The sequence below is a fragment of the Balaenoptera borealis genome (assembly GCF_965194805.1).
Source record: "Balaenoptera borealis genome assembly, chromosome: 10".
Classification (NCBI taxonomy): Eukaryota; Metazoa; Chordata; class Mammalia; order Artiodactyla; family Balaenopteridae; genus Balaenoptera; species Balaenoptera borealis.
Window position 1 is genome coordinate 72,313,150 of NC_138874.1, and position 25,234 is coordinate 72,338,383.

Here is a 25,234-nt window from a genome sequence, read left to right on the forward strand (position 1 = left end):
GATAATTCTGTAGTACATTCTTATTTGATATAGGATGATAAGTATGTTCTTAAGAATCCACATATTACCCAAAATTGTATTATAAAAGCAGTCATTTCAGTGAGGTAGGAAAAGGGGTTAGGTTCAGTCATTATTCCTACAGGCATGTCAATGTATTAAGGATATAAGAGACACAGCCTGAGCAATACAGCCATTTATTTGGCTTTTATTTGAAAGTAATGGTCTTTTACCACTGTCACCAGCATTATTATTATTATTATTTAATAGATCTTTATCGGAGTATAATTGCTTCACAATACTGTGTTAGTTTCTGCTGTACACCAAAGTGAATCAGCCATATGCATACATATGTCCCCACATCCCCTCCCTCTTGAGCCTCCCTCCCACCCTCCCTATCCCACCCCTCTAGGTCATTGCAAAGCACCGAGCTGATATCCCTGTGCTATGCTGCTGCTTCCCACTAGCTATTTTACATTCGGTAGTGTATATATGTCAATGCTACTCTCACTTCACCCCAGCTTCCCCCTCCCACCCCATGTCCTCAAGTCCATTCTCTATGTCTACATCTTTATTTCTGCCCTGGAACTAGGTTCATCAGTACCATTTTTTTTTTTTTTTTTTTAGATTCCATATATATGTGTTAGCATATGGTATTTGTTTTTCTCTTTCTGATTTACTTCACTCTGTATGACAGACTCTAAGTCCATCCACCTCACTACAAATAACCCAGTTTCACTTTTCTTTTATGGCTGAATAATATTCCATTGTATATATGTGCTACATCTTCTTTATCCATTCATCTGTTGATGGACATTTAGGTTGGTTCCATGTCCTGGCTATTGTAAGTAGTGCTGCAGTGAACATTGTGGTACATGTCTCTTTTTGAATTATGGTTTTCTCAGGGTATATGTCCAGTAGTGGGATTGCTGGGTCATATTGTAGTTCTATTTTTAGTTTTTTAAGGAAGCTCCATACTGTTTTCCATAATGGTGTATACAACCACTATGCGGGATACACACCAACAGTGTGGGAGGGTTCCCTTTTCACCACACCCTTTCCAGCATTTATTGTTTCTAGATTTTTTGATGATGGCCATTCTGACCAGCATGAGGTCATTGTAGTTTTGATTTGTGTTTCTCTAATAATTAGTGACATTGAGCATCTTTTCATGTGCCTCTTGGCCATCTGTATGTCTTCCTTGGTGAAATGTCTAGGTCTTCCACCCATCTTTTAATTGGATTGTTTGTTTTTTTGATATTGAGCTCCATGAGTTGTTTGTATATTTTGGAGATTAATTCTTTGTCTGTTGTTTCACTTGCAAATATTTTCTCTCATTCTGAGGGTTGTCTTTTTGTCTTGTTTATGGTTTCCTTTGCTGTGCAAAAGCTTTTAAGTTTAATTAAGTCCCATTTGTTTGTTTTTATTTCCGTTACTCTAGGAGGTGGGTCAAAAAAGATCTTGCTGTGGTTTATGTCAAAGAGTATTTTTCCTGTGTTTTCCTCTAAGAGTTTTATAGTGTCTGGTCTTACATTTAGGTCTAATCCATTTGGAGTTTATTTTTGTGTATGGTGTTAGGTGGTGTTCTAATTTCATTCTTTTACATGTAGCTGTCCAGTTTTCCCAGCACCACTTATTAAAGAGGCTGTCTTTTCTCCATTGTATGTTCTTACCTCCTTTGTTGTGAATTTGGTGACCATATGTGAGTGGGTTTATCTCTGGCATTCTATCCTGTACCATTGATCTATATTTCTGTTTTTGTGCCAGTACCATACTGTCTTGATTACCTGTAGCTTTGTAGTATAGTTTGAAGTCGGGGAGCCTGATTCCTCCAACCTCATTTTCCTTTCTCAAGATTGCTTTGGCTATTCGGGGTCTTTTGTGTTTCCATACGAACTGTAAAATATTTTGTTCTAATTCACCAGCAGTATTATTCACATATTACTTTGTGTTATCATATTTATTACTCATTATTTTGATAAAAAGTATAACAGCACTCAAAGAAGCTGTGCTGCCAGCAATAGCTTTTCTTCCTGTCGTGCCATGTCTTCAGGAAGATTAGCGTCTGCACAATGCAATTCAGGTTCCCTATTTAATTAATTATATTCATTATGCTTAATTATATTAAGTATACTCCCTAGTTAATTGATGAATTTTATATATTAGTATTATATATTGAGCTATGGTGAATTTTTATAACTCAATGTAATTAATATTATTAACTATATTGAGTTATAAAAATTCACCATAGCAGAAATCTCTGTACGTTATGAGTTGCGTAAACATTGGTGGAGTTAGTTTGGAGTGAGTAATGATTCCTTTGGGAAACCAACATTTCTCCAAACAAACTTTTGTAGCATAACCAAACACTTCTTCATGTCTAAAGCAGGGATAATACCTTACCTATATTACAGGTTTGCTCTAAAAATCAGTTGAGAGGATGAATATTTATTTACTCTTTCATTGAACAAACCTTTAATGAGTACCAATATGTACAAAACACTGTGCTAGGTGATGGGGTGGTAAATCAGTTGTCCTTCCCTTAAAAAGCTTACAATTTAGTAGAATAAGAAAGTCATGTAAAAAATGAAATTGATTGTAATGGGCGCCGTATATGATGGAGGTCAGGGTGTGAATGGGAGGAACTGTAAACGGCTTTGTAGAATAGTTTCTATTCGACTTGAGTCTTGAAAGATCATAGGTGCTTGTCAGGTAGCCAAGTGTGGGAACGGCGGTGAGTAGAGGAAAGCAGGAGCAACGATATAGAGACCAGTGTTTTTTGAAGCCGCAGTCACAAATGATTAGAGGATAGAAGTACCAGATATACTGCAGGATGGGATGAGGTATGTGTATAAATAAAATAGGGCTGGAAGGTGAGATGCATTATCTTAGGAGCCTTTCTAAGGAGTCTGAATTCTGTAGACAGTGGGAAGCCATTGTGAGGCCTTGAGCTAAGAAATAACATGATCAGTTCTACATTTTAAAAAGATAACTGTGCTCCACATCATATGTCATTAGGGAAATGCAAATTAAAACAATGAGATACTATTATATGCCTATTAGGATAGCCAAAATCCAGAACACTGACAACATCAAATGCTGGTGAGAATGTGGAGCAGTAGGAGCTCTTATTCATTGCTGGTGGGAATGCAATATAGAACTGCCACTTTTGAAGACACTTTGGCAGTTTCTTACAAAACTAAACATACTCTTACTGTAAGATCTAGCAGTTGTACTCATTGGTGTTTACCCCGGTAAGTTGAAAACTTATATGTCCACACAAAAACCTGCACATGGATGTTTATAGTGGCTTTACTCATAAACTATTCTGTGTGATACTATAATGATGGGTACATTACTATACATTTGTGGAAATCAAAAGAATTTGCAACACCAAGAATGAACCCTAACGTGAACTATGGCCTTTGAGTGATAATGATGTGTCAATCTGTTGTAACAAATATACCACTCTGGTGTAGGTTGTTGATGGTGGGAGAGGCTGTGCATGTGTGGGGGCAGGGAGTGTGTGGGAACTCTCTGTACTTCTGCCTAATTTTGCGGCGAACTGAACTTAAAACTGCTCTAAATAATAGTTTATTTAAAAGGAAAAAAACATTCGGGCTTTAGGCTAACTTAGATTCATTTCCCTCATTTAGTCCGAATTGATGGTTTCACCACAGTGCATTCTAAAGTCAAATATTAAAAAATTTTAGAACTTTGAGTGACCTTTCCCCCTATTATCTATAGATAATTAAGAGTAAAGTAATTTCTGAACTATATGATGTGATACCCTAATCCAGTTTTTATTAAACTTTCTTTTTTTAAAAAAGATAACTGTTGACATCCTAGAGAATGGATCAGAAGAGTGAAGGGCAGGAGTCAAGGATTATAGCTAGGCTATCAAAGTTGCTCAGTTAAGAGCTAATGAAGACCTGAACTAAGTCCTAATCAGTGTGGCTGGAGAAGGTCACAGATTATAGAAATGTTAAGTTGTGCTGTTAGGATTGGTCACTTCTAGATACCTTGAGGCTGCAGGAAAAATCTAAAATGATTCCTAGCTTTCTGGCTTAAATGACTAGGTTAACGGTGGTACCCTTTACCAAGATGGTGACTGTAGGACAAGAAGGAGGTTTGTAGGAAAGATGATTAGTTTTGGACGTGTTGGATTTCAGGTGTCTGTCTTGTATCCAGATTTTACTTGATTTTTATTTATTTTAAAGATTTATTTATTATTTATTTATTTTGTTTATTTTTGGCTGCATCGGGTCTTAGTTGTGGCACTTGGGATCTCCGTTGAGGCATGTGGGATCTTTTGTTGTGGTGCGTGGGCTTCTCTCTAGTTGTGGCATGCAGGTTTTCTCTTCTCCGGTTGTGGTGTGCAGGCTCCAGGGTATGTAGGCTCTGTAGTTTGCGGCACGTGGGCTGTAGTTGAGGTGCGTGAGCTCAGTAGTTGTGGTGTGCCGGCTTAGTTGCCCCATGGCATGTGGGATCTTAGTTCCCTGACCAGGGATTGAACCCACGTCCCCTGCTTTGTAAGGCAGATTCTTTACCACTGGACCACCAGGCAAGTACCTATTTTTTTAAAAAATGTTTATTTATTTATTTATGTGGCTACATCAGATCTTGGTTGTGGCACGTGAGCTCTTTGCTGTGGCGTGTAGGCTTCTCTCTAGTTGTGGCGTGCGGGCTCCAGAGTGTGTGGGCTCAGTAGTTGTGGCACATGGGCTCTCTAGTTGTGGCATGCAGGCTCTAGAGCATGAGGGCTTAGTTGCCCCGTGGTATGTGGGATCTTAGTTCCCTGACCAGGGATTAAACCGGTGTCCCCTGCATTGGAAGGCGGATTCTTTTTTTTTTTTTTAATAAATTTATTTATTTATTTATTTATTTTTGGCTGAGTTGGGTCTTTGTTGCTGTGCTCAGGCTTTCTCTAGTTGCGGCGAGTGGGGGCTACTCTTCGTTGCGGTGCACAGGCTTCTCACTCTGGTAGCTTCTCTTGCTGTGGAGCACGGGCTCTAGGCGTGTGGGCTTCAGTAGTTGTGGCACGTGGGCTCAGTAGTTGTGGCTCATGGGCTCAAGAGCGCAGGCTCAGTAGTTGTGGCACATGGGCTTAGTTGCTCCACAGCATGTGGGATCTTCCCGGACCAGGGCTCGAACCTGTGTCCCCTGCATTGGCAGGTGGATTCTTAAACACTACGCCACCAGGGAAGTCCCCTGGAAGGCAGATTCTTAACCACTGGACCACCAGGGAAGTCCCTAGTATCCAGATTTTAATTTATTTTTTATTTTTTATTTTTTTTTGGCTGTGTTGGGTCTTCGTTTCTGTGCGAGGGCTTTCTCCAGTTGCGGCGAGCGGGGGCCACTCCTCATCGCGGTGCATGGGCCTCTCACCGTCATGGCCTCTCTTGTTGCGGAGCACAGGCTCCAGACACGCAGGCTCAGCAGTTGTGGCTCACGGGCCCAGTCGCTCCGCGGCACGCGGGATCCTCCCAGACCAGAGCTCGAACCCGCGTCCCCTGCATTGGCAGGCAGATTCCCAACCACTGTGCCACCAGGGAAGCCTCAGTATCCAGATTTTAGATGCCTGTGAAAATCATGTCTATAGAATGGAGATGTAGGTTATTAATCAAACCAAAAGTTTTAAAAAATAACTTCTCCTTAATCACATTGTTATGAAAATTGTAGTGACTTCAGTGATATATCCTTTGGCAAAAAAAAAGTAAAAAATTTATCACCCATTTTTCTTCTTCATTCCTGCACTGCTCTATTGTTCACATTCTGTTCACCTAGTCTTACAGATATTCTTCCCCCACTCTGAGGCTTTACCCATCCTGAAATACATTCAAGAGTCTATCTACCTTTAGGGAATACTTCTCAACTTATTTTATGAGGGCAGTATTACCTTGATATCAAACCAGACAAAAACATAGAAAGAAAACTAGATCAATAACTTTTACGGATATAGACACAAAAATCTTCAAAAAATACTAACAAACTAAATCTAGTAACATATATAAATGATTACAGACCATATACAAATGGATTTATCCCAGTGATGCAAGGTTGGTTCAATATATCAAAAAGCAGTCAATGTAATACACCATATTAATAGAATATGAGACAAAAACCACACGATCATCTGAGACACTAAAGAAAAGTATTTGACAAAATCTAACACTGTGATTTAAAAAAGACAACTGACACGTAAACAAAGTAGGAATAGAAGGGAACGTTCTCCATCTGATAAAGATTACCTATGAAAACCCCACAGCTAAAATCATAGCTCATGGTGAAAGGCTGAATGATTTTCCCTACAACAGGAAAAAGACAAGAATGTTTGCTCTCACCACTGCTATTCAACCTGTATTGGAGATTCCAGGCAGGGCAATTAGGTAAGAAAAGGAAATAAAGATCATCTAGATTGGAAAGGAAGAAGTTAAAATTTCTGTTTGTAGTTGACATTATCTTGTATGTAGAAAATCCTAAGGAATCCACTTAGAAAAATACTAGAACTACTGAGTTCAGCAAGGTTGCAGTGAACAAGACCAATATATTAAAATCAATTGTATTTTTATACACTAGCAATGAGCAATCTGACAATGAAACTAAGAACAATTTCATTGACAGGGACATCAAAAAGAACAAAATTCTTAGAAATACGTTTTTAAAATACAAAACGTATAATCTGAAAACTATAGAACATTGTTGAAAGCAATTAAAGAAGTTATAAATAAACTGAAAGATATTGCATGTTGATGGATTATAAGACTTAATATTGTCAAGATTGTAATACTATCCAAATTAATCTGTAGACTGAACACAGTCCGTATCAAAATCCCAACTAGTGTTTCTGCAAAATACACAAGCTGATCCTATAATTCCTATGGAAATTCAAAGGACCCAGAATAGCCAATGATCTTGAAAGAGAAGAACAAGTTAAAAGACTCACACTTCCTGATCTCAAAACTTACTACAAAGCTACAAAGGCAGTGTGCTACTGGCATAAGGATAGACATATAGATCAATGGAACAGAATTGAGGTTGTGGTCAGCTGGTTTTCAACAAGCGTGCTAAGACAATTCAATGGATTTAGAATAGTCTTTCTAACAAATGGTGCTGAGACAACTGGTTATTTGTCTGCAAAAGAATAGAGCTGTACCTCTATTGTACAACCACCACAAAAATAAATTCAAAATAGACTATAGACCTAAATGTAAGGGCTACACTATACAATTCTTAGAAAAATATGTACTGGTCAATTGTTATTACCTTGCATTAGGCAAAGCTTTTAAAATATGATACCCAAAGTATAAGCAACAGAAGAAAAATAGTCAGATTGGGCTTCATTAAAATTAAAACTTTTGTGCTTTAAAGGAAACTATCAAGAAAGTTAAAAGACAACCTACAAAATTGGAGAAAGTATTTGTGAATCATATATCCATTAAACAGCTTGTATCTGGAAAGTGTTAGACAAAAATAACTCAATGGACAGGATCTGAATGGACTTTCTGAATAGACATTTCTGTAAAGAATATGTGCAAATGGGTACTAAGCACGTAAAAAGATTCTTAACATCATTAGTCATTAAGGCAAATCACAACCACAGTGAGACACTACTTCATACACACTACGATGACTTTAATCAAAAGACAATAAAATGTATTGGCAAGGATGTGAAGAAATCCAAACCCTTGTTCATTGTTGGTGGGAATGTAAAATGGTTCAGACCACTTTTGAAAACAGTTTGGTAGTCCCACAAATTGCTAAACACAGGGTTACCACACAACCCATCAGTTCCACTTCTAGATATATATGGAAGAGAAAGGAAAACATGTGTATCACAGACTTGTAATTGAGTGTTCTCACAGCATTATTCATAATAGGCAAAAATTGGAAACAACCCAGAATGCCCATCAACTGATGGCTGGATAAGTTAACATGTGGTACATCCTTATAATGGACTATTATTCAGAAATAAAAAAAAGAATGAAATACTGATACATCCTAGAACATGGATGAACTTTGAAAACCTCATGCTAAGTGAAAGAAGCCGGTCACAAAAGTTTACATATTATATGATTCTTTTTATGTGAAATGTCCAGAATAGGCAAAATTATAAAGACAGAAAGTAGATTAGTGATTGCCTAGGGCTGAGAGAGAGAGAATTTAGAAGTGTGTCTAAAGAATAAGAGGTTCCTTTTAGGGTTGATAAAAATGTTCTAAAAATGATTATGGTGGACACGTGTTCGAGCCCTGGTCTGGGAAGATCCCACATGCCGCGGAGCAACTAGGCCCGTGAGCCACAACTACTGAGCCTGCGCGTCTGGAGCCTGTGCTCCGCAACAAGAGAGGCCGCGACAGTGAGAGGCCCGCGCACCGCGATGAAGAGTGGCCCCCGCTTGCCGCAACTAGAGAAAGCCCTCGCACAGAAACGAAGACCCAACACAGACAAAAAAAAAATAAATAAATAAAAATAAATTTTAAAAAAATGATTATGGTGATAGTTGTACAATTTTGTAACCATACTAAAACCCAGTAAATTTTAGGCTTTAAATGGGTGAATTTTATGATATATAAATTATATCGCCATAAAGGTATTGAAAAGATTTACCTACTTCTCCAGAAAGAATATGTATCATTTGTCCTTTTAGTTTAAGTGCAAGCCCCCCACCACACCTTTTCAAAGTTTTCACTGATTAATAGCAATTTATCAACTTGATTATTCCTATTCTCCTAATTATACACTTGTAATTTATTTTAGTATTTCTGTTGGTTGTGTTTGCCTCTCATATTCATTAGCCATTGTATATTTGTGTGTAGAGATTATGTCTAATGTCTGTTACCAGTATTAACCTCATCTCAGTGCTATACTGGTGGATAACCTCTGGAAACCCAAATGCTTATTGATTATTTAGTGAATCCTACTTTTAAGATGGTTACTATTCCTTTTATTCAGTGTGATTCAGATGTACAATGGCTATAACATTATACTTTGTATGGGTTATAAAATGTAACTTATGTGTTTTAGGAAAGGATGTGCATAACTTATTCCAAGTCTTGCAAATATATACCTACATGTTGAGTTCATTGGTTCAAATATCATTAACAACAAAACATATTTGTTGAGCATGTAATGTAAGTAACTGCTGAGCTCTAGTAAGATAAAGTGTAGCAAATATACCTGTTCTTAATAATCTTACACTCTAATTGGGAGAGTGAGTTCAAAGACAATTGTGTAAAGTTCAGGATTAGACATAGTAAGCACTAAAATGAATTCTGGGCTCTCTGGAAGGCTGATATGGGCCAGAGTTGAGAAAATCTTTGTGGAGGAATGAGACTTTCACATAGGCTTGTTAAAAAAACATTATTCTTGTTTTTTAGGTACAAAACTCAAAACATGAACAACGATATATATTACCAATGTTCAAAGCTGATTTGGTTAGAACTGGAATATAGTTGCCTACAACATATACCAGAGGAATTAGAAAAGTCAAAGTAATGGATAACAGAAAAGATCCTCCATTCTTCAATGAAGATAACGTGGGACCATTTTACTACAGACTTCCTTTCTATGATACCATGGAGCTCTTCATTGAAACACTGACTGGAACATGTTTTGAGCTGAGAGTTTCACGCTTTGAAGCTGTTATTTCTGTGAAAGCAAAAATTCGAAGATTGGAAGGTACTAGTCTTTCTTGTTTTGTAGGATTAAATTTGTTCTTCAAGAGTGTATAATAACTTTTTAGCTTTTCTTATGGAGAAATGTCAAACATACATGGAATTAGAAAGAAATGGAGAATGAATCCTTATATACGCCCTACTCAGCTTCAACAGTTATTAATTCATGAACTGTCTTTTTTCCATTCCTGCATTTCCCCCACTCTGTTCCCTTTCTACCAGATTCTTTTGAATCAAAGCAAATCCCTGGCATTATGTTAATGGTGTGAAATAATATTTTAAAATAGTTTTTCAACAGGTTATTGTGATGTGAAGATTCTGCAATAACTACCTTACAGTGATAATTGAATTCCCTTTTATTGACCCTGTTTACTTTTTTAGAGTGCTTTGTGAATACTTTTTCTTTTTTTAATGTGGAGATTTTCTGGGAAGAGTTTTTGGTTTACATTTACATAGATTTGAAGTTTCCTCAGTATAGCAGGGATACTGAATATTGTATAATGTCTCTTTAATGGTTGGTGTATTTGTGAAAAGTGTTATAAATTACTTTGTGTTAAAATTAGTTTTTTTCTTTGTACTTGGCAGATTTCTGAAATAAGTGGTATTTGCCATTTATAGTTGTTAAAATCCAGTAAAGACTAGAAAATTTTCCGTATAACACTAAATGAATCTTTGCTTTTTGAGCCAGCTGGAACTTGCTTGTAATATAAAGGTAGAAACTAGCATGCCCTCCATCTCAGTTTAAGTTCAGAATTTTAGAAGGATGAGGAGGATTGGAATTTTTTATCTTTGTAAAGTCAAGGATCCTAGTATCTGAGCTTCTGAATATTTGATATTCCTCTAGTAACTAAGTTCTGTTGAAGTTAGTGACCAGCTCAGTCCAATGACCACGTCAATACACCCATTAATGGCACACGAAGCTTTTCTCTCCCCAAATGATTTGGTGAGATACAGAGTCAGAAGAGTTTATTTTGACTTTTCCTGCTTTTTTATTTATATGCTGGTGTAGTGATATCTTTTTAGGAGCGGTAAGATTTTTAAAAAACCCTCTTGTGTTCTAAGTAATCTCTGCATTTTTTCCTGCTTTCATGCATTTTGAATAATCTCTGTGCAGCAGAAGCACTCTAGAGGGCATCCTGTTTAGTTCTCTTAATGGCAGAAGAGTAGATTTGGGCTTAGGAAAGATTAGGGACTCATCCAAGGGAAATATTTACTGACAGAGTTGGACCAGAGCCAAGATATAGGCTACTTGTCCTCTGTAGGAGGAGAGATAGGGTAAAAGCAATGACATTGTAGTTATTAGACAGTTGAAACCTAGTTTAGACATTTATAAAATGAATATACTTATTGGGAGATTAAATGAGGTACTATGTAAAATCTCTACAGTCTTTGTCTGCTTGGGCTGTCACAACAAAATACCACAGACTGGGAGGCTTAAACAACAGAAATTTATTTTCTCACAGTTCCAGAGGCTGAAACTCTGAGATCAGGGTACCAGCATGATCAGGTTCTGGTGAGGCTTCCTTCCTGACTTGTAGACAGGTTTGTTTTCACTGTGTCCTCACATGGGCATCTCTTCTTATAAGGGCTTGGGTCCAACCATAAGGGCCTCACCCTCATGACCTCATCTAAACCTAATTATCTCCCAAAGGCCCTATCTCCGAATACCATCACTTTGAGGGTTAGGACTTCAAGATATAAATTTTGGTGGGATACAGTTCAGTCCATAGCACTTACCACTAGTGGTCAATAGATCTTAATTCCTGTTCCCATTCCCCATCCTTCTAGCCCTCACCCCTTCTTTCCCTCCTGTTCTCTAAACTTTTGTAACTTCTTGCAGCCCGTGGGCAGGGATAGTCACTCTGTTCTTCAGGAGGCTTTAAGAGGGCATCCTTCATGTAAAATTAATTTTAATCCTTTTCTAGGTGATATTTCTATTTCTACCCAGGATGACATTTGAGGATAACATGGTGGGTAAGACTCTCCAAGATAAAAGGATATGGAGTAGGTAGGATAGGAAGGCAGAGGTGACACTGTTCAGTTTAATCTTTCAGGGAAATGGTTGCTCTGCCAGACTGCTTTTCCTTTTGGGCAGCTTTTGGGAAGCTGGGAACTAGAGCATAGTAGGAGATAGGAGGGTAGATGGAGGGGACTGCAGAGAAAGGGTTGAAGGAATGTGCTGGATTAGGAATGATGAGGCTGTAGTACCTACAAGGGGACTTTAAATGGGCCTTGAAGGGACAGGAGCAACTGAAGCCAGACTGCCTGATTTCAGATTACCAACTGAGTAAATTACTTAACCTCTCTTTACCTCAGTTGTGCTAATTTAAAATGGGACTGATAATAGTACCTAGTTCAGAGTTGTCCTCAGGATTAAATGAATTCAATGAAAAGCATTTAGCAGAGCATCTGTGCTCTTTATCAGGGGAAAATGGTTAGTCTGTGGAGATAGTGCAATATGTACCAAAGGATATAAGAGCTATGCCCTTGGGAGGAGATGTAATTTAGTTCTCTTGAGTTTCCAGAGAAGGAAAATTCTTTGGAGCTTATCATTACCTAGAGTAGTGGTCTGCAAAGAAGAGTACATGGTACTCAGAGGATAGGGATTTGGAAAGAAAAAATGTGCCAAGAAATGTAAGGGATTATTATTATTATTATTTTTTAAACACCTTTATTGAAGTATAATTGCCTTACAATGGTGTGTTAGCTTCTGCTTTATAACAAAGTTAATCAGTTATACATATACAATATGTTCCCATATCTCTTCCCTCTTGCATCTCCCTCCCTCCCACCCTCCCCGTCCCACCCCTCTAGGTGGTCACAAAGCACCGAGCTGATCTCCCTGTGCTATGCGGCTGCTTCCCACTAGCTATCTATTTTACATTTGGTAGTGTATATATGTCCATGACACTCTCTCACCCTGTCACATCTCACCCCACCCCCTCCCCATATCCTCAAGTCCATTCTCTAGTAGGTCTGTGTCTTTATTCCCGTCCTGCCACTAGGTTCTTCATGGCTTTTTTTCCCCTTTGATTCCGTACATATGTGTTAGCATACTGTATTTGTTTTTCTCTTTCTGACTTACTTCACTCTGTATGACAGACTCTAACTCCATCCACCTCATTACAAATACCTCCATTTCATTTCTTTTTATGGCTGAGTAATATTCCATTGTATATATGTGCCACATCTTCTTTATCCATTCATCTGTCGATGGACATTTAGGTTGCTTCCATGTCCTGGCTATTGTAAATAGAGCTGCAATGAACATTTTGGTACATGACTCTTTTTGACCTATGGTTTTCTCAGGGTATATGCCCAGTAGTGGGATTGCTGGGTCGTATGGTAGTTCTATTTGTAGTTTTTTAAGGAACCTCCATACTGTTCTCCATAGTGGCTGTATCAATTTACATTCCCACCAACAGTGCAAGAGTGTTCCCTTTCCTCCACACCCTCTCCAGCATTTATTGTTTCTAGATTTTTTGATGATGGCCATTCTGACCGGTGTGAGATGATATCTCATTGTAGTTTTGATTTGCATTTCTCTAATGATTAATGATGTTGAGCATTCTTTCATGTGTCTGTAGGCCATCTGTATATCTTCTTTGGAGAAATGTCTATTTAGGTCTTCTGCCCATTTTTGGATTGGGTTGTTCGTTTTTTTGTTATTGAGCTGCATGAGCTGCTTGTAAATCTTGGAGAGTAATCCTTTGTCAGTTGCTTCATTTGCAAATATTTTCTCCCATTCTGATGGTTGTCTTTTGGTCTTGTTTATGTTTTCCTTTGCTGTGCAAAAGCTTTTAAGTTTCATTAGGTCCCATTTGTTTATTTGTGTTCTTATTTCCATTTCTCTGGGAGCTGGGTCAAAAAGAATCTTGCTGTGATGTATGTCATAGAGTGTTCTGCCTATGTTTTCCTCTAAGAGTTTGATAGTGTCTGCCCTTACACTTAGGTCTTTAATCCATTTTGAGTTTATTTTTGTGCATGATGTCAGGGAGTGTTCTAATTTCATACTTTTACATGTAGCTGTCCAATTTTGAATACAGGTTTTTAATCAGATACACATTTTGCTGAGATTTTCTCCCAGACTGTGGCTTGTCTTTTTATTCTCTTAACAGTACCTTTTGAAGTGAAAATGTTAATTTAGCTGAAGTCCAATTTGTCAAATTTTTAAAAAATGGATATGGGTGTCATATCTTTGTCAGTGAAATCTTTGTCAATCTGAAGTCACAGAAAATTTCTTCTATATTTTCCTGTAAAGGTTCAGTTACATTGGTGCTTTTTTTTTGCCATGCTACGTGGCAGACGAGATCCTAGTTCCCTGACCAGGGACCGAACCCGCACCCCCTGTGTTGGAAGCATGGAGTTTCAACCGCTGGACCACCAGGGAAGTCCCAATTACATTGATTTTTAAAATATTAAACCAGCATTCCTGGAATTCACTTTACTTGTTCCTGTTGTTTTATCTTTTTAATATATTATTGAATTTTGTTTGTTAAAACTGTGTTAGAATATTCGTATCTTTGTTTATGAAGGAATACTGATTTTATTTTGTAATGTCTTCTTTAGTTTTGGTATCAGGGCAATAGTGTCCTCATTGAATGAACTGGGACTATTCCTTCCTTTGCAATTTTTAGATAGAGAGTACATTTGGTGTTATATCCTCAACTGTGAAGCTATCTCTTTAATAAATATAGGGCTATTCAGGTTATCTTTTTCTTCCTGAGTGAGCTTGGGTAGCTTGTATCTTTTAAGGATTTTGTTGATCTGTTTGTTGAATTTTATTGGCATAAAGTTCATAATATTCTTTTATTCTTTCAATATCTGTGGAATCTGTAATGATGTCACCCTTTCATTCCTAGTACTGGTAATTTGCATTATTATTTTAAAAAATCAGTCTTTATTAATTTAATGAATTTCTTGAAGAATCAGATTTTGTTTTCATTGATTTTTCTCTCCTATTTTTCTGTTTTCCATTTCATTGATTTTTGTTTTGATTTTTATTAACAATGTTTTGGCTTACTTTGGGTTTAATTTACTCTTTTTCTAATTTCTTGAGACTAAGGTTATTGATCCAATCCATTTCTTCTTATGAAATATTGGTGGGTAGTGCTTTAAGTTTCCTCCTAAGTACTGTCTTATTGGTATTCCATACATTTTGATATGTTGTATTTTCATTTTCATTAAGTTCAAATTATTTTCTAATTTTCCTTTTGATGCCTTTTTTGATCCATGGATTATTTAGAAGTATGTTGTTTAGTTTCTAAAAATGTGGGGAATTTCTAGAAATCTTTCTGATATTGGCTTATAATTTAATTCTAAATTTAATTTAAATTTAAATCAATTTAAAATTGATTCTTTTAAAATTTAGGAACTAGTTTTATGGTCCAGAATATTGTCTGTCTTGGTAAATGTTACTTATGCACTTGAGAAGAATGTGCATCCTGTTATTGATGTGTGGCATGTTCTATAAATGTCAGGGCAATTTCTGTGATAGTGTTCTATATGTTCTTTTTGATTATTTACTTATTCTGTCAACTGTTGGGAGGAGTATTGGAATCTCCAACTATAATTGTGGATTTATCTTTTTCTCCTTCCAATTCTGTCAGCCTTTATGTCATGTTCTTTGAAGCTCTGTTATTAGGTGCATACATTTTTAGGATTTTATGTCCTCTTGACTTCACTGACCTCTTCATCATTATGAAATGACATTCGTTATCCTTGGTAATAATTTTTTCCCTGAAATCTACTTTATCTGATATTAATATCATCACTCCAGATTTTTTTTGACTAGTGGTCAGCATAAGATATGTTTTTCCATCCTTTTACTTTTTATCTATTTATATCTTTATATTTAAGGTGCCTATTTCTTGCAGACAGCATATAATCGAGTCTTGCTTTTTATTTTTATTTTTTTGTTAATCCAATCTCTGTCTGCCTCTTAACTTGCAGTTTTTAGACCATTTTATTTAAGATGACTATAGATGTGATTAGGTTTTAGCTCGTCATATTATTATTTGTCTTCTATTTGTTGCATCTATTCTTTGTTCACTTTTTCCTCTTTTCCATATTTGTTTTGGATTGAGTATTCGGTATGATTCCATTTTGTTCTCTTTTGTTGGCTTATCGATTATAACTCTTTATCCTGGTATTTTAGCTGTTGCTTTAGTGGTCTGTAATATACATCTTTAACTTACCATTCTCTATCTTCAAGTGATATACCACTTTGCATATCTTATAGGAACCCTACAATATTGTACTTTTCATTTCTCCCCTCTTGGCCTTTATACTATTATTGTCACGCATTTTCTTTTACATATGTTGTGAACCCCACAATACATTGTTATTTTTGCTTGAACAGTCAATTATCTTTAAAAAATGCTTAAACAATATTAAAAACTACTTCTTTGTATAGTTACCATTTTTTATGCTCTGCATTCCTTTACATAGATCCAGATTTTCATTTGGTATCATTTTCCTTTTTCCTGAAGGACTTGTCTTTTTTATTGTTGTTGTTTTTGTTTTTTTTGAAGGACTTAAACATTTGTTGTAGTGTGGGTCTGCTAGTGATGAATTTTTCTGCCTTTGTATGTCTGAAACATCATACTTCACTTTTTTTTACATTTAAAAAATTGGGATAAAATTTACGTAATATAAAATTCACCATTTTAAAGTATACAGTACAGTGCTTTTTAGTATATTCACAGTGTTGTGTATTAATCACCACTATCTAATTCCAGAAAATTTCTGTCCCCAAAAAAAGTAAACTTGTAGTTACAAATGTATTTCAACCCACCTTTCCCTGGCATGTACTGATTTTTCTGTCTCTGGATTTGCCTATTCAGGACGTTTCATGTAAACAGAATCATGCAATATGTGGTTTCTTTCACTTAGCATAATGTTTTCAAGGTGCATTCAAGTTGTAGTATGTACTTCATTCCTTTAAGGTCTCAATAATACTCCATTGTAACGCATATACATTTATTTAACCATTCATCAGCCAATGGATATTTAGCTGGTTTCTACTTTTTGACTATTATGAATAATGCTGTGATGAATGTTTATGTACAAGTTTTTGTTTGAACATATGTTTTCAGTTCACTTGGGTATATACTGAAGAATGGAATTGCTGGATCCTATGGTGACTATGTATTTAACAATTTGAAGCACTGCTGAACTTTTTCACAGTGGGTGCACCATTTTGCATTATCACCAGCAGTGTATAAGAGTTCCAGTCTCTCCACATTTTTACCAATGCCTGTTATTTTCCAAATTTTTTTTTTATTATAACTATCCTAGTAGGTGGGAAATTGGTATCTCATGATTTTGATTCGTACTTCCCTAATGACTAAAGATATTGAGCATTATATGTGTGCTTATGGGCCATCATTTTTGGAGCAATGTCTGTCCAAACCCTTTGCCCATTTTTAAGTGGATTATGTATTTTTTTTATTGTATTGTTATAATAGTTCTTTATTTGAAATGCTAGACTCTCATCAGGATTATGAAAAGACATACCACATTTGCTTCTGTGGGTTATCCTTTCATTTTCTTGATGGGGTCCTTTCATGCTCAGAAGTTTTAAATTTTCTTGAAATCCAACTTAGATTTTTTTTCATTTGTTGCTTATGATTTTGCTGTCATTTAAAAAATTATTTTTGAGACATAATTGACCTACAATATTTTATTAATTTTATGTGTACAACATAAAGATTATATGTGTATCCCGAGATGATTACCACAATAATTTTAGTTAATATCCATCACCACACATAGTTATAATTTTTTTCTGCAGATGAGAATTTTTAAGATCTACTCTCTTAGCAACTTTCAAACATACAGTGCAGTATTAACTATACCCACCAAGCTGTACGTAATATTGCTAGGACTTATTTATCTTATAAGTGGAAGCTTGTACCTTTTGACCACTTTCACCCATTTTGCACAACCCCTACACCCTGCCTCTGGCAAACACCAGTCTGTTCTCTGTGCCTATGAGTTTTTTAAATTCAAATAAATGATATCATACAATATTTGTTTGTCTCTGATTTACTTCACCTAGCGTAATGCCCTCAAGGTCCATCCATGTTGTCACAAATAGCAAGTTTCCTTCTTTTATGGCTGAACAGCATTCCATTGTATATATACACCACGGTTTCTTTATCCATTCATCTGTCAGTGGACACTTAGGTTGTTTCCATGTGTTGGCTAGTGTAACTAAAGTGAACATGGGGGTGCAGATATCCTTTTGAGATAGTAGTTTCATTTGCTTCTGATGAATACCCAGAAGTGGAATTGCTGGATCATATGATAGTTCTATTTTTAATTTTTTGAGGCACCTCCATACTATTTTCCATAGTGGCTGAACCAATTTATATTCCCACCAACAGTGTACAAGATTTCCCATTTTTCCACATCCTTGCCAACACTTGTTATTTGTTGTCTTTTTTTTTTTTTTAGTTGAGTATTTTCCCTTTTTTTTTTTTAAATTAATTTATTTATTTTCGGCTGTGTAGGGTCTTCGTTTCTGTGTGAGGGCTTTCTCTAGTTGCGGCAAGTGGGGGCCACTCTTCATCGCGGTGCGCGGGCCTCTCACTGTCGCGGCCTCTCCCATTGCGGAGCACAGGCTCCAGACGTGCAGGCTCAGTAGTTGTGGCTCACCGGCTTAGTTGCTCCGCGGCATGTGGGATCTTCCCAGACCAGGGCTCGAACCCGTGTTCCCAGCATTGGCAGGCAGATTCTTAACCACTGTGCCACCAGGGAAGCCCCCTGTTGTCTTTTTGATGATAGCCATTCTAACAGGTGTGAGGTGAATTCTCATTGTGGTTTTGATTTGCATTTCCCTAAGGATTAGTGCTGTCAAGCACCTTTTCATGTACCTGTTGGCATTCATATGTCTTCTTAGAAAAAATGTCTATTCAGATCCTTTACCCATGTTTAAATAAAATTTTTTTATTTTGAGTTATATGAGTTCTTTATATATTTTTGATATTTACCCTTTATCAGATTTATGATTTGCAAATATTTTCTCCTATCTTGTAGGTTGCCTTTTCATTTGCAATGTCTCCTTTTCATTTTCATTTTATTTATTTGAGTGCTCTCTCTTCTTTTTGGTGAATCTGGCTAAAGGTTTGTATATTTTGTTTATCTTTTCAAAAAAACTCAGCTCTTTCACTGATCTTTTCTACTGTCTTTCCCTCCTCTCCCCCCATTTTTATTGAGATATAATTGACATACAGCACTGTAAGTTTAAGGTATACAGCATAATGATTTGACTTATATGTACCACGAAATGATAACCACAGTAAGTTTAGAGAAAATCATCTCATACAAATGCAAAATTAAAGAAATAGGGAAAAATTGTTTTCCTTGTGAAGAGAACTCTAAGGATTTACTCTCTTAATAGCTTTCGTGTGTAACATATATGAATCTGTAGATTGTCTTGGATAGTCTGGTCATTTTAACAGTATATATTCTTCCAATCTATGAGCCTGGTGTATCTTTCCATTTGTTTGTGTTGTCTTCAGTTTCTTTAATCAGTGTCTTATAGTTTTCTGATACTGGTCTTTTACCCCCTTAGTTAGATTTATTCCCAGATATTTTATTCTTTTTGATGTGATTATAGATGTAATATTCTTAATTTCGCTTCCTGATTGTTTGTTGTTAGTGTATAGAAGTACAACAGATTTCCATATATTAATTTTGTATCCTGCAACTTTACCGAATTCATTGATGAGTTCTAGTAGTTTTTTTGGTGGTGTCCTTAGGATTTTCTATGTATGGTGTGTTGTCATCTGTAAACAGACAATTTTACTTCTTCATTTACAATTTGGATTCTTTTTCTTTCTTTTTCTTGTCTGATTGCTGTGGCTGGGACTTCCAAAACTATGTTGAATAAAAGTGGTGAGTCTTGGCATTCTTGTGTTGTTCCTGATCTTGGAGGAAATGCATTCAGCCTTTCATCATTGAGTATGATGTTATATCTGAGCTTGTCATATACAGTCATTATTATGTTGAGGTAGGTTCCCTCAGTATCCACTTTGTTTAGAGTTTTTGTCATAAATGGATATTGAATTTCATCAAAAACTTCTTCTGCATCTATTGAGATGATCATATGATTTTTATTCTTAAATTTATTAATGTCGTGTATCACATTGATTTGTGGGTGTTGAACCATCCTTACATCCCTGGAATAAATCCCACTTGTTGATCATGGTGTGTGATCTTTGTAATGTATTGTTGAATTCAGTTTGCTAATATTTTGTTGAGGATTTTTGTATCTATGTTCATCAGTGATATTGACTTGTAATTTACTTTTTTGTGATATCTTTGTCTAGATTTGGTATCAGTGTCCTCATGCCTCACTTCTTGCAGTCCTGGACTGAATTTGTGCAGCTCATTGTTTTGATTTTTGGTTTTGAGATTGGGTTTTTTTGGTGGATTCTATAGGGTTTTCCATGTTCTTAGATCATGTCATCTGTGAATATAGTTTTACTTCTTCCTTTCCAATCTCAATACTTTTTATTTTTGTTTCTTGCCTAATTGTCCTGACTAGAACCGTCAGTAAAATGTTAAATAGAAATGGTGAAAGTGAACATCCGTGTCATTTCTGATCTTAGGGGGACAGCTTTCATCCTTTTACTGTTAAATATGGTGGTTACTGATGGTTGTTTTATAGACACTGTATACCAGCTTGAGGAAATTTCCTTCAATTCCTATTTGTTCAATGTTTCCTCATGAAAGAATTGGATTTTGTCACATGCACTTTCTGTATCTATTGAGATGATCATGTGGTTTTTGTGCACTCCTGGGATGAATCCCACTTGGTCGTGGTACATAATCCTTCTGATGTGCAGCTAGATTCTGTTTGCTAGTATTTTGTTGAGGATATTTGCAACTATCTTCACAAGGGATATTAGTCTGTAGTTATATTTTCTTGTAATATCTTTGTCTGGTGTTAGTAACCCAGTAATACTGCCCTGATAGAAGGAGTTGGTAAGTTTTATGTCCTCTTTTCCTTTTTGTAAGAGTTTGTGAAAGATTATGTTAATCCTTTAAATCAGGGATCCCCAACCACCAGGCTGCAGACTGATACCGGTCCGTGGCCTGTTAGGAACCGGGCCGCACAGCAAGAGGTGAGCAGCAGGTGAGTGAGCGAACAAAGCTTCATCTGCTGCTCCCCATTGCTCGCATTACCACCTGAACCAACCCCCGCACCGTCCCCTATCCGTGGAAGGACTGTCTTCCATGAAACCCATCCCTGGTGCCAAAAAGGTTGGGGACCAATGCTTTAAATTAAATGTTTGGCAGAATTTAGCATTAATGTCTGGTCCTGAGCTCTTTTTGTTGGATGTTTTTTGATTACTGACTCAATCTCTACTTTTTTAGGTTTATTCAGATATTCTGTTTCTTCTTGATTTAGTTTTCATAGTTTGTGAGTTTCTAGGAATTTTTCCATTTCATGCAGCTTGTTTAATTTTTGTAAGGTCAGTAGCAATGTTTCCACTTTCATTCCTGATTTTTGTGATTTAGTCTCCTTTTTCTTAGTCTAGCTAAAGTTTTGTAAATTTTGTTACTTTTTTGAAAAAGCTGATTTCCTTAGTTTTCTCTATTGTTTATTTTGTTTAGCTCTACTTTATTATTTCTTTCTCCTCCTTGCTTTGAGTTTAGTTTGGTGTTCTGTTTTAGTTTCTTAAGGTGGAAGTTTAAATTATTGATTTGAGATCTTTCTTCTTTTTTAATGTAGGTGTTTATAGCTATAAATTATAAATATATTAATATTGTCTTTTGTATTTACCTATGTAGTTTTTTTTTTTACCAATGTTCTTTATTTCTTTGTGTGGATTCAAGGTAGTCTCTAGTGTTCTTTCATTGTAGCCTGAAGAACTCCTTTTAACATTTTTTGTATGACAGGCTGCTAGTGACAGACTTTCAATTTTTGTTTGTCTGAATTGTCTTAATTCTTCCCCATTTTTGAAGGATAATTTCATTATATATAGAATTATTGGTTGATAGGTTTTTTTTTTTTCTTTTGGCACTTTGAATATGTCATCTTTTTGCCTTCTGTCTTCCATGGTTCTGATTAGGAATCAGCTGTTAATCTTATTGATCATGCCTTTGTTTGATAACTAACTCTTCTCTTGCTGCTTTCAAGATTCTCTCTTTGTCTCTGTTTGTCAGTCCCCTGTTCAAAACCTTCCAGTGGCTTCCCATCACAATCAAAGTAAAATCCAAATGCACTACTGTTGCATTTAAAGTTTTTCCTACATGTATCTTTAACCCTCTTTTATTACTTTCCATTTTAGTAATTCTACTTGAGGCACACCACCTTTTTACTCTTTCTTCAATAAGACCAGCATCTTCCTGCTTGAAGGTTTCTCCTCCTCCAGATACAGTTATTGTTCATTCTCTCACTTTATTAAAATTCTTAAAGGGAATTCCCTGGTGGTCTGGTGGTTAGGACTGTGTACTGTTACTGCAGAGGGCCTGGGTTCAATCCCTGGTCAGGGAACTAAAGATCCCACAAGCTGTGTGGCATGGCCAAAAAAAAAAAATTCTCACGTGTCATTTCCTCATGCCTTTCTTAACCACTCTTATTAAAAATATACTTCCCACCCCTACCTGTGCCAGTCACTCTTTATCTTTACCCTGCTGTATTGGTTTTCATTACACTGAATAACCTGGCATTATATTATAGGTGAATGTATGGATGAATGGTTGGATTTATTATTAGTATTATTTTTAAGTAAAATCTAAGCTTCATGAGGTCATGGTCTTTTTTCTTATTCACCAGTGTATTTTTAGCCCAGAGACTAATGTCTGTCATAGACTAGGCATTCAAATATTTGAGTGAAGGAAATCCAGAGTGATGTTTAATAGTTCTTAACTGTATCTAACTGAAATATGGTCAACTAGTATAGATTATTTTTCTATTTGAGACATTAAAATATGTAATCTCTTTGTATATGCCATTCCTTCTCTAGTTCATTCTCATAAAGCTCTTTCTACCATTACTTTTTGCATTTTCTGAAGTGACTACATTCCTACAGTGTTTTCAAAAGTACTCTAACATCTTTGTTTTGACAGTATGTATGTACTACATGTACTTACCACATAATGTTAACCTTAAGAATTAAAGTGGAAATTGGCAATGTTGAGTAGAAATATATGTATTCAGTTTAATAAGAAACCAGGAATGGAAATAATTTTCAGTTTATTGGTTTTCTCAATTTCTTTCTTTTAGATAAGCATTTTAAAAATTAATAAATTTTGCTAGAGCAATTTTCAGTTCACAATAAAACTGAACAAAAACTAGAGATTTCCTGTATACGGCATGCCCTGCACCCTCCCTTGTACAACCTCTCCCACTATCAACATCTCACACTAGAGTTATTCATTTGTTATAACTGATGAACCTACATTGACCTACCATTTTCGCCTAAAGTCCATAGTTTACATTACATAGTTTACATAATGATATATTCACCATTATAGCACTGTAGAAGATAATTTCATTGCCCTAAAAGTTCTCTGTGCTGTCCCTATTCATTCCTCCCTCTTCTCAACCCCTGGAAGCCATATTCTTTTTGCTGTCTATTCCATAGTTTTGTATTTTGCAGAATGTCATATAGCTGGAATCATAGAGTATGTAGCCTTTTCAGATTGGCTTCTTCCCGTTAAAAATATGCATTTATGTTTCCTCCATGCCTTCTAATGGCTTCATAGTTTATTTCTTTATAACACTGAACACTGCTTAGATCTTTATAACACTCCCATTGTCTTCATGTACCCCAGTTTAATTACCCATTCATCTCCTGAAGGACATCTTGGTTGCTTCAAGTTTCAGCGATTATAAATAAAGATGCTATAAACATCCACGTGCAGGTTTTTGTGTGGGCATAAGTTTTCAGCTCTTTTAGGAAAATACCAAGGAGTGTGATTGCTGCATTGTATGGTAAGAGTATGTTTAGTTTTGTACAAAACTGCCAAGGTGACTGTACCATTTTGCATTCCCACCAGCGTTGAATGAGGGTTCCTATTGCTGTACATCCTTGCCAGCATTTGATGATGTCAGTGTTCTGGATTTTGGCCATTCTAATAGGTGTGTAGTGGTATTTCATTGTCATTTTAATTTGCATTTCACTAATGACATATGATGTTGAACATCTTTTCAAATGCTTACTTGTTATCTGTATATCTTCTTGGGTAAAGTGTCTGTTCAAGTCTTTAACCCATTTTTAAATTTTAAGTCGTTTCTTTTCTTATTGTTGTTTGTTTTCTCCCAGTCTGTGGCTTGTCTTCTCATTCTCTTGACATTGTCTTTTGCAGAGCAGTAATGTTTAATTTTAATGAAGTCTAGCTTATCGATTATTTCTTTCATGGATCATGCTTTTGGTGTTGTATCTAAAAAGTCATCACCATACCCAAGGTCATCTAGGTTTTTCTGCTTGTTATCATCTAGGAGTTTTATAGTTTTGCATTTTACATTTAGGACTCTGATTCATTTTGAGTTTATTTCTGTGAAGGATATAAGGTCTGTGTCTAGATTATTTTTTTATTTTTTATTTTTTTTGCATACGGATGTCCAGTTGTTCCAGCACTATTTGTGGAAAAGACTATCTTTGCTCCATTATATTGCCTTCACTCCCTTGTCAAAGATCACTTGACTATATTTTTGTGGGTGTATTTCTGGGCTCTCTATTCTATTGATTATATTTGTTTATTCTTTCATTATTACCATGCCGTCTTGATTGCTGTAACTTTATAGTAAGTCTTGAAGTTGCATAGGGTCAGTCAGATCAACATGGGAAGAACTGACATCTTGACAGTATTGAGTCTTCCAGTCCATGAATGTAGAATCTCTCTCTACTTCTTTGGTTATTATTTAATATCTTTCATTACTATTTTAAAGTTTTCCTCATATAGCTCTTATACATATTTATTAGATTCATACCTAAGTTTTAAAATTATATTTGGTGCTAACATAAATGATAATGTGTTTTTAATTTCAAATTCCACTTGATCATTGCTGGTATATAAAAAAGTGATAGTCTTTAGTATATTAATCTGGTATCCTGCCACCTTGTTATAATCTAATAGCTTATCAGTTCCAGGAGTTTTTTTGTTGACTCTTTTTGGATTTTTCTACATAGACCATCATGTCATATGCAAACAAAGACAGTTTTATAACTTCCTTCCCAATCTGTATACTTTTCCTTTTCTTGTTTTATTGCATCAGCTAGGACTTCCAGTACAATATTCAAAAGCAGTAGTGAGGGGAGACATCCTTGCCTTGTTACTGATCTTAGCAGGAAATCTTTGAATTTCAAACAATTAAGTATGTAGGGTTTTTGTTTTTGTTTTTTTTTTGGTCAAATTGAGGAAGTTCCCCTCTATTCCTAATTTGCTGGGAACTTTTATGAAGAATGAATGTTGGATTTTGTCAAATGCTTTTTTTGCATCTATTGATGTGATCATGTGATTTTTCTTTTTTAACCTGATGACGTGACGGACTACATTGTCTTGCATACTTGGGATAAATCTAACTTGGTCATGGTGTATA

At 35.9% G+C, this 25,234-nt stretch overlaps 1 protein-coding gene across 5 annotated transcripts in view; it reads left to right on the top strand.

Annotated features, from left to right (window-relative positions):
* The window catches only part of ZFAND4 (zinc finger AN1-type containing 4), a 76,337-nt gene that overhangs the window by 4,780 nt on the left and 46,323 nt on the right, over positions 1-25,234 (top strand). For 2 of the 5 annotated variants that reach the window (XM_082339457.1, XM_082339459.1), the window contains exon 2: positions 9,376-9,676. The exons of 1 other annotated variant lie outside the window; for it this stretch is intronic. In XM_082339457.1, coding sequence (XP_082195583.1) covers positions 9,493-9,676 — 184 coding nt within the window. In that variant the 5' untranslated portion in view covers positions 9,376-9,492. Of the gene's footprint in view, positions 1-8,475; positions 9,677-25,234 lie in introns of those variants that run through there. 2 more of the 5 variants (XM_082339458.1, XM_082339460.1) reach the window with 2 other exon arrangements.